The 10,620-nt window shown below is 46.8% G+C and overlaps 1 protein-coding gene across 1 annotated transcript; it reads right to left on the bottom strand.

The window, feature by feature from the left end:
* Positions 1-5,722: 5,722 nt before the first annotated feature.
* On the bottom strand, positions 5,723-9,471 carry ATP5MC1 (ATP synthase membrane subunit c locus 1). The gene is given in 6 exon segments (XM_026654857.2): positions 5,723-5,953; positions 7,127-7,302; positions 7,725-7,802; positions 8,412-8,460; positions 9,338-9,350; positions 9,353-9,471. Coding segments are annotated over 6 exon segments (528 nt in total). The 5' UTR covers positions 9,450-9,471; the 3' UTR covers positions 5,723-5,838.
* Between the last annotated feature and the right edge of the window lie 1,149 nt (positions 9,472-10,620).

The following is a 10,620-nucleotide window of genomic DNA, read 5'->3' as shown; positions in this document are numbered from 1 at the left end:
TCGCGGGAAGCCTGAAGCAGGTAAGGAGGGTGTGAGGGGAGGAGGCGCGGCCCAGTCTGGCCCCCACGGCGTCTCCAGCCTGGGTCGGCTCGGGCTCTGGGGTGCCGGTCCCTGGCCCGGCCCACGGCCGAGCACCCCCGGCCCGCCCAGCACTGCCGGTCCCTGGCCCGGCCCCCGGCCGAGCACCCCCAGCCCACCCAGCACTGCCGGTCCCCGGCCCGGCCCCCGGCTCAGCACCCCCCGGCCCGGCCCCCGGCCCGGCCCCGCACCGCCGGCCCCCGGCTCGGTCCCCGGCCCGGCCCCCGCATGTCCCTATTTTCCCGGACATGTCCAGCTTTTTGGGATTTCCCCCCGGACGGGGATTTGGAGCCCAAAAAGCCGGACATGTCTGGGAAAATCCGGACGTATGGTAACCTTAGTCAGGGAGTATTTTTTTATTGGACCAACTTGTGAGAGAGACAGGCTTTTGAGCCCCACAGAGCTCTTCTTCAATAAAAAGTATTACCTCACCCACCTTGGAATGTCTCTCTAATCACAGCATGAAGACATTTTGAGAGTGACTGTGCATTCAGTAATGTTTTGTCAGTCTCTTGCCGTGATGCTGTCCTGTCAGCTCACCCAGCTACCGTCATGCTGTGTTTTCACCACTCCCGAAGGCAATGATCCTAGCTTCATCCTAGAATTTTACAGCCCTTTACAAACATTAATTAAACCTCAAAGCTTCTCTGAAATATAAAGCATTATCATACTCAGTTCACAGAGATGGGAGATTGACAAAAACAACAAGGAGTCCGGTGGCACCTTAAAGACTAACATTTATTTGGGCATAAACTTTCGTGGGTAAAAAACCCACTTCTTCAGGTGGGTTTTTTACCCACAAAAGCTTATGCCCAAATAAATCTGTTAGTCTTTAAGGTGCCACCGGACTCCTCGTTGTTTTTGTGGATAAAGACTAACACGGCTACCCCTCTAATACATGGGAAATTGAGGCATGGGACATGAAAATCTTACCTGAGGTCAGGCAGCAAGACAGTGACAGAGCTTTGAATAGACCTCAGGACTCAGCCTACTGCTGGAATTTAACAGTTACATTCTTTTGGATCAATATATAGAACTTGAACCACAAATGACCTCAAATGTATATACTTTGCAGTAGTTACAAGTTGGAAATATTTGGTCAGCTTTCCTCACACAATAATAATAGTTATAGGTTAGGTTAAACCCCATTAAAACTTCCCAGTGTAACAGCCACCCTTCCATTCAAGGTAAATGAGGAAGCAATTAAATGCCACTTTGTTTAGCAACAGCCAAAACAATAGAGACCAAAGCCCAAAACACAGACCCACAGGGCAAGGCTGAGTGCAAGCTATGCCATGCAGGCTCAGGGGTTTCCCAGGGACTTATATAGCAAATGCAGGGGCTGGGTACTCACTGGGGAAAGGGAATGGGGTGCATGTGAGGCTATGTCTACACTTAAAACCACTACAGTAGCATAGCTGTAGCACTTCAGTGTAGACACTACAATGAAAGGAGGGGTTTTCCTGTCACTGTTGTAAACCCATCTCCCTGAGAGGTGGTAGCTAAGCAACAGACAAATTCTTCCAGCAACCTAGCGCTGTCTACACAGTGGGTTGAGTCAGCTTAACTACATCATTCAGGAGTGTGGATTTTTCACACCCCTGAGCGATGTAGCTGGGTCAATTAAATTTTCTAGTGTAGACCAGCCCTGAGACAGAGGCAGAAGCAATAAAGCAGACACAGTGGCAGGCCAAGGATACAGCCAGAGCAAGCATGGGGAGCAGGGCCCTGAGAAAAAGCTTAGAGAGAGAACTTGTTGGGCTGATTGCTGACTGAAAGAGGCTTGGAACTGTGAGCAAAGAAACTATCTCCTGTTTGATTCCTCCTGTGTTCAAGGAAACAGGACTTTGTACATTTTTGGAAATAAACAGTATTGCATCAAAGAAACAACTATCATCAATTTCTCCTTATGGAAACAACTTACAGGACCCCAAATTTTGGCTAACCACTTAGGTCAAAAAGAGGTAACAATACTACGAAGTCACAATTGACTAACAATAATTCCTCTTCAAGGTCACTTTACTGGGGGCACAGAAAGGAAAATCAATGACCTGGAAAAATAAAAAAGTTGTTAGCCACAAATCAGTGCAAAGGAGATCTCTGCCAGGAAAAGTCAAATATAATAAGTAATTTCAAATTCATTTAGTGAGTCACAAAGGCCAGGGAAGGCCAAAGTGCAGTCTGCAGTTACTCATTTGTCTACTAGAAAGGAGCAACCCAGAGAGACTACACCTCCCAGCAATCCATGCTTTAACATACCCTTAAGCAATGTGTGGCCTTTTATTTACAATAATACCAACAGGGAGGGGCGGGAAGGAGGGGAGGGTGATTTGGCAGTGGCACCTTAAATAAAAGAAGTGCATAGAAAATAAACAGGTTTAGAAACATCTGTACAAATATTTACAGCAGAGGAAAGGGGAGCCCTCACCCCCCTCGCAACACACCCCCACCATAGAAAAAGGAAAGAGGCTCCCAATCAGGAGCTGTGATTCACAATTTGGGAGCTGGAATTAGGCAGACTCACCTGTCCTTGGGTCTCTGCAATGTAGATCGGGGGGGTCATTGTGCACCCCCTGCTCTGGGGTGACCCCCCCCAACAGTTTATCCTAAGATGAAAGTACCTCTGCTGTGTTTTTATGTATGTTGTACATAGCTTTAGGGCTCGTGACAATTTGCCACAGCAGCCCCTGTTCTAGGATATCCCCTTGTAAGATCCAGTTATTCCACAGCTATTCCTGACACCTAGTGCTAAGGGTAGACTTGAAATTTAGATTACAAATGGGGAAATATCAAAGAGTCTAATCAGCTGATGGGAATTCTACTCTGTGCTTGTCTCATCACTTGACTCATGGCTGACTGGCTAATCACTTTTTCCCTCATGGATACAATTCTAACATTGGAAGAGGCCAGATAAAACAAGCAACAATATCTGACCCCAAGTTGTTTCATTGTAACTGGGTACTAAAGCTGGACAGGTTTTCGGGCTTTCTAAGATCCTGATTAAACTAGCTAACTCACTTCAGAGTAGGCACGTTGCATGCAGAGGCCCCAGCAAGCCACTTGCTGGTGTTAAGGTCTATCCTTATACATAGAGTCTGCACTCACCAGGCAGGCAGACCCTGTGAAGCAGGCATCATTGAGACAATACAAGTCTATCAAACCAAAAGCTTGCCTTTCTCACCAACAGAAGTTGGTCCAATGAAATTTATTACCTCACCCATCTGGTCTCTCAAATATCCTGGGATGCAGCTACAACTACACTGCAATAAATGCAAGCATCACCCTTAGATGGGCTCAAGGGGATGGGATCCACACAGGGACGCATGAGCCACGATGCTCAGCATCACAATGCCTAATTTTTAGGCACCCAGAAAATCACAGGAAAAGCACTGCAATCCACAAAGCCTGAGTTAGGTGCCTAGGCTCCCTATACAATGAATGGGGACACAGAGGCACCTTACAGGAGACTGAGCTGCCTAAGCTAGCCACAGGAAGAAGCCGAGAGGGGTGTGTGCTAAACCCCCCACCCCTCTCACAGAGATAGCTGCCTACCCTGCTAGTGAGTCTCAAACCTGGGGAAGATTTAGGCCCCCTAAGTCGCATGTGGAGCCCCAAACAAAACAGCCAGGAGGAGGTGCTCCCTTATAACCTTTAGCCTACTGGATAGGGTACTCAACCAAGATGTGGGAGACCCCTAATACAAGTCCCTCCTCCACGCGAGGGCCTATGTGGAGAGCTGGCAGGCTCACGTGGGATGATTGTAGAGTCCTACACGGCCGCTTCCTTTATTTATGCTTAAGGCCAGCCTTAAGCGGGGGTAAGTCAAGCATGTTAAGAAACCACACCTATAAACAAACCAGTCAGGCCCAGATCCTCAGAGGTACTGGTGCACCTTACCTCCATTGAAATAAGAGTTAGGTGGCTAAATACCTTAGAGGATCTAGGTCTCAAGAGTCTTTTCATTTAAAAAGTAGTTGATCCTGCTCCATGCACAGTGATCGCCTCCCGCAGAACTATGTACGTCCTCAGAACAGTTCACAACAGCTACCTATCTCAGGACAAGTTACATTCATTCCAAATCCTTCCCCACTGCCTTCCTCTTTATTGGGATTTCACACAATGTTATTTGGCCCAGATTCCTCCTCTCTCCACCCAGATACTTGCTTCAAACATAATCACTTTCCTCAGAAAAGAGGAGATACGGGGCTTGTGTAAGATAGGAAATACAGGACAAGGCTCATTGTATTAAGTGAGTTTTAGCTCACTTAATACAGCAGTTGCCTAGGAAACACAACTGTAGAGCCTTAGCTATAGTACCACATGACCATGTACACAAAACAGTTCCAGCCGTGCAAGGGGAATGCCCCTAACTGGCTAAACACCAGGGCACAAAAGTCACCATACTTAAAATAGCATAGTCCTTTACACATACATGAATGTGTATTTGGCCAACAACTTTCAACCTGGAATCCTCTGAGATTCAAGTAAGCCATTTTCTTCAACACAATCCCTTCCTCCTGAGGGTACTTTCTTACTCCTACAGGGGAGTTTTAGGATTCCTTCTGACTCCATGTTACTGTTTGCCTCATAAGGCTACTCCAATAGGTAAGTAATGAGAAAGCACTCTAATTATTAGTACAATCCATTTTAAAATTCACAGTCAGGAAAGATCATGACTAGAACTTCAACAAGGGCTTTAATTTACCAACAGTTGTTTTAGAATTAATTTATCTGAAGCAGAGAACCAGGTAAGATTTCAACAGAGTTGTGATCTTCTGATTTTTTATTAAGAACATAATTTTCTTTCCACTAAGATGCCAGAGGAAGTTTCATTGAGTTGATTTAGAACATGTTAGAGCCTTGGTGCTTTTCTCTGTTATAACACTGTCAGTCATGCACAGCTGTTGAGGAAGTAAAAGCCATGCATTCATGTCTGAATATCAATGACATCACATCAGAATTTTCAAAAGCCTTGCTGAGTGGAAAGATAACCTTGACATGTTATTGCTTACCAGAAGCTGATGCAAAGACCCCAGGGAAGGTTGGTTGATGACAGCCCTTTTAAACCCTGACCTTTGGCCCACCCCATTTCTCTAACACAACAGGCATGTGTTGTTGGAACTTCTATGATGGAAGATACCTTACCCACATTCAATTACTACTACCAGATATGCTCAAATTCTCCTTCTGAGACTCTCAAGACAGCCTGTTTCAGATGTTGCATAAGAAAGGCACCACAGTTAAGATATCGATATGAGGAAATGGTGCTGTCTCATATCAGCTTAAGCAGTTATCTGCTGTAATATGGCAACAGCTGCTCTGTCTTTTGAGATCTTCGCAGATTTGTGTAAGGCCATTGTATTTGTGAATGCAATCAGCTCCAATGGCCCTACTATTACGGTAGTATAAAGCTGCAGAATCAAGTCATTTAGTGGCAACCAGCCAACTTTACTCATCTTGCTGCTTTATTTACAATAGCTATCTTCTCCCCCAGCCTCCCATTCTTACACTTCTGGGTCCTCTTTAAAAAGCCTACAAGATTACTTTCTTTTATCAGTATACCACAGAAGATGAATCCCTAAGGACATCCCAGGCCTCAGCACTGTGCCATATTGAGTGTGAGAAAGGAGGAGTCTGAAACCAGTTTATTAGGAGAAAAGCTTTTGTTTAATTATAAATCTGGAACGCTCTGGTGAAGGAGGCAGACTCAAACCGGAGAGGACACAGAGTGATGGAAGCTATGGGTTGGCCCAGAGGCTATCACATAGCAAACAGGATGAGGAACGCCACCATCAAACAGAAGAGTCCCATGGCCTCGGACAGGGCAAAGCCCAGGATGGCGTAGGAGAAGAGCTGCTGCTTGAGAGAGGGATTCCTGTAAGGGACACATTAAAAACAGATTCCTGTGTCAGAAAAGCCAACAACAAATCTATTCCACAAGGAGCTAAAGATGGTCTCTCACAAGCCACTGGATTCAGGGTAAGGTCATGCCTCCTGAAGACAGGATCCCACAGAACAGTGGATACAGATGAATGTGGATATGGCACTGGGAGGCTCAGAACACACACATGCATTAAGTTGGAGCAAATAAATTAGTGAGAGAAAGCCAAAGTAGTTCAAGGTATTTCCCTGGCTTCTTAGCATGTCTGTGTGCAATCCACTAAGCCCCTGAAGGTTGGTCTCCACTGAATTATTTTATCAGGCAGCAATCCCTTACCAAGCATTAATGGGATTACACCCTCTATGTGATGGTAGGCAGCTGTGAAGTTCTACCGAGTTGTTGTAAGCATGTCGAAAGAGTGAGGAAGTGATTGACATTCTTTACATAGGCACCAACTTTCCCCGGCACCAGTGGGTGGTCACGCCTCCCTGCCCTGACTCCACCCTTTCCCCACCCCATTCCAACCCCTTCCCCACAGTCCAGCCCCAACTCTGCCCCCTCCGTGCCCCTATTGGACCCCTTCCCCAAATCCCTGCCCTGGCCCTGCCTCTTCCCCGAGCTGGGGAAGAGGCGCTGGGAGCTAGGGGGAAAAAGCGGGCATGCAGCGCGCTCAGGGGAGAAGGCGGAGGTGAGTTGGGCGGGGAGCTACTGGTGGGTGCGGAGCACCCACCAATTTTTCCCCATGGGTGCTCCAGGAGTTGGCGCCTATGATTCTTTACATCTTGTCTTAAAACTATGTAGTGTAGCTGTTTAGCAGCGTAAATAAGTCACTTTCTACCCCAGAGGTGCCTTCATTTCACTGGTGGGCAAAGTGATTCCTTAGCACGTATTAACTGGGAATTAAATGTGTAAAGCCTGTGGGATGTGTGTGGATAAAAGATGCTATGAACATGCAAGATCCTCATTATAAATGGTTCCTTGTGGTTTGGAACACTACAGTTCTAAATTCACCTTCTTACTCCCCTCCCACTTTTCTGTTTGCTATGGTCAGTCTAATGTCCTTTTCCTACAAAACAAGTAACATCTAAGACTGAGTGCTTACAAAAAGGGCCTACACAACTGACTGCTGGAACAGAGAAGTAAAGTTGAAGCCAGTGGCTTGCTTACCTAGCATAACCAATGATCAAGCTGCCAAACACTGTTCCAATACCTGCTCCTGAACCAGCCACCCCAACTGTGGCAGCACCTGCACCAATGAACTTAGCAGCAGTATCAATATCCCTAGAGGTAGTGCTTGTTTGGAACTCCCGGTGAGCCAGCTGTAGATGGGAAACACCAGAGGGCTGTGGGGAGAAGAAGCCAAACAGCGACATGATTTTAATTGAATACATTTATTAAGTGTCTGTCTACATTTTATCCTCTATTCTAGGTACAGCAAGGGCAACCAAACTTTGTCCAACTGAAAGGCCACTCTAGCATCTTGGTAGGGCAATACTCCAACCCACAGTACAACCTCTAGCCATTCCTTAATGTACAGGTCTCTTATACCCCCACACCACCGAATCTCTGTACAGCTTCACCAGCAATTCGAGCTGGTAACCTGAACCAGGCACTGAAGACAAACAGTATCTTCATTGTCCAAACCCACATACATCTGGCTAGTGATGAATGACAGAGCTACCGATAACAAGGAGGCATTTCATCCCAAGATGTTAGAAACAGAGACCCAATTATAGCGGCTAGGGGCAATTTTCTTTAGTCTTACCTGTACAGTCTGAGTCTCAGGCCTGCTCAGTACAGATATGGAAACCGGCCTTGCCAGAGCCCTGGAACAGCAGCGGAACTGAAGTGAAAGAAAGACATTTGACCCATAATGGGACACCTCCACATTCCTTAGAGTTGAAGGCAGTTTACAGTCATCTATCGAGGTCTTTGAACAGCTTTTGTCAGGAACAAGAAATTAAGAGTCACCCTCAACTCCACTGAAAATTTGAAAGCAAATGTCTCAGGGACTCAAGCTAGTTGACTAACAATAACCTATTATCTAAGGACAAGACACAATTGAAGTATAATTAGTGCCACTATAGTTGAGTTTTGAGCCAGTGTTGTACACTTTGAGGGATTTATAACTAGGAAGGAATCCTATCAAGAGTGGAGGTGACAGTACCCTTAGCCACAATAGGTTAGTATATCTTCTCAGCCTCTGGATTTGCATAATACAACCCTATTGAGACTGAAGATATCCACCCTCCCTTCACCAACACCACAGATGACCTTGATTCCCCCAGTCAAGGAGTCTGGACTGAAAGTTATCCACCATAACACATCCCAAGTAGAAGGATGTCTGGGACAGCATTTTGAATACAGCTCTAAACAGAAATGCCTTCATTCTCCATGGTAGCTGCATCCCCACCTCCTGGCATTACTCCTTCGCAAACAAACAGCTGCTTACCAGAGCTGGAGAAGCAAGGAGAGCCACTGGAGTCTGCATTTTGACTGATCTAGTGAGAAGAAGGCAAAAGCACATTGAAAAGGAACAACACATACCCAAACCCATGTTACTCTTTACAGTAGAATGCTCATCAGATCAACATACGCTCCCCAGGAGAACTATATAAAAAAATTTAGCTGCTGTGCCTTATCCTTGTCCTGCTTCCTTCCCCTGAGTCTCCCTTCAATTACAACTCAGTCTCTCTCTGTCAAAGTTTGTTGTAGTTTTACTTGGGATCCTTCAGACACAAACTCACAAAAGGGTTTTGCCGATTTTAAATCCTAAACTAAACTAAAAGAAAAGGCTGGCTTTAAATGGATGCCGACAGAAGGGTTAAGTCAGTCCCTCAGAACCAAGAGAGAACCACACGGATGAAGTAGCATGAGTGAGACAGTGACCTCCAATTGTGGAACGTCAACATGAGGGCCAAGATGGGAAGAATAAACTAAGGGATTGCCTAGATTAGAATAAAGTTTTAAAGCTAGCATATTTAAAAGCTCTAGTGGGCACAGGACAAGTTGTTAGCACAGGACAAGTTGTTAGCAGGTAGAGGTGAATTCTGGTGGGGTGGAGCCTAAAGTTGCACCTTTACCAGAGAACAAGTTACAGTACAGCTTTCCCTGTCAATGCCAGTTTTAAAAGACACCGTTATTATTAGTCACTACATTTTAAAAATACACCTATTGTCATAATCAGGACACACATTAATAAGGGGGAGGGTGCAGCAAATCAGTAAAGGGCCCCTCCCCCCCCACCGCCCCCCTTCCTGCCTCCCCCCTCAAGGGCCCAAGCCATGAAGGTCAGGGGAGAAGGCGGCCGGCCTAGCGAGCCAAGCTCGGGCTGCAGCCGGGGCAGAGGCCCAGCAGCAGCCAGCTCGGGCGCCTCACCTGCGGACGGTGACCCCCACTCGAGCTCCGGCGCTGCAGCCCTTCGAGAGAGGAGAGCAAGCCCCGCCCCGCCGCTCACCTTGCCGTGTACCTCAGCGTCCTCCACTCCCATTGGCCGCTGCGACGCAACGTGCGCTGCCCTGTTGCCTCATGGGGACAGAACGTGCTCTCCTTATTGGCTCTCCTGGATGAGTCTCCGCCTACCAAAATCCGGGACCTTCGGCCTGCGTGAAACGGAGACGACGTAGTTACATCCCCAGGTTCTGATTGGCTCCTTTAGGGCGTCTCTGGCTTCTGATTGGTTGGCTGCCTGAGGGCCTGCCAAAGGACCGTAGAGTTGGCCAAGGGGAAGGCTAGAGAGTCCCTGTTACTTTGACTCTTTCCCCCTTCAGAGCTGGAGACTATTGTAACATGGGATCTGAAGCGAACTTGGCAGTCACGTGATGAGGCTGTACCTGCCGGGTTGGCGGGTTCGAATCCAGCCCCGGACAGCTCCTTGGGGGCCCCAAACCTACCTCATGCATAGGGGATCCCAAGGAGTTGTCTGGGGCTGGATTGGAACCCAACCCCACAGCCACTATCCTGGGCTGGATTTGAATCTGGGATCCTCATCTGCCATTTTGGGCTGGATTGGAACCCTAAATCCCCTGGCCCCTCAAGCTATCTTGGGCTGGATTCAAGCCACAGGCTCATGAGCAGTGGTATATAGGAACAGTTTTCCTTGCACAACTCTCAGCCTGGTTTTGAACTTGAGGTTATGGGTTCAAGCTCAATGAGTTTGAACCCTTCACTATTTTAGGTTTAAAGGTGATCTGTCTTTTTATGCTTCTTCATGATGCAAAACAAAGGCTGGAAATGTTTATAATTATTTTATTTTCTACTTTTTCCCCTTAGTAACGTTAGGCTTCCCTTTGTCAGAGGTCTCTGTGGATATATCTTAGAGAATTTTTTCACTTCAAGGTCCCAGAAACACAGACAAGGTTTTCATCTCAAGGCCAAAAGACCAAAAACATCAAGACACTTGATCACGGCCTTGGATAGACCAAGAGACTACTGACACTTGACCAGAGCTCAGAGAGATATATCTACACTGCAGTGTAAGCCCATGGTTAATAGAACTCAAATGAGCAGACCCTGGGTTCGTTAACCTACGGCTTGAGCATCTACACTTGTTTGTACCATCAGGTTAGCAATTGTTAAACCCTGGATCCTAACCTGGGGCTCCAGTCCAGTATCTACACAGCATTATGCGGGACCAAGACCAATCACTGATATCCAAGACT

This window comes from Terrapene carolina, unplaced genomic scaffold (genome assembly GCF_002925995.2).
Source record: "Terrapene carolina triunguis isolate 2854851 unplaced genomic scaffold, T_m_triunguis-2.0 Scaffold193, whole genome shotgun sequence".
Lineage (NCBI taxonomy): Eukaryota > Metazoa > Chordata > Testudines > Emydidae > Terrapene > Terrapene triunguis.
The sequence above is the reverse complement of the archived record's forward strand: the minus strand, read 5'-3'. Positions and strand labels throughout refer to the sequence as shown.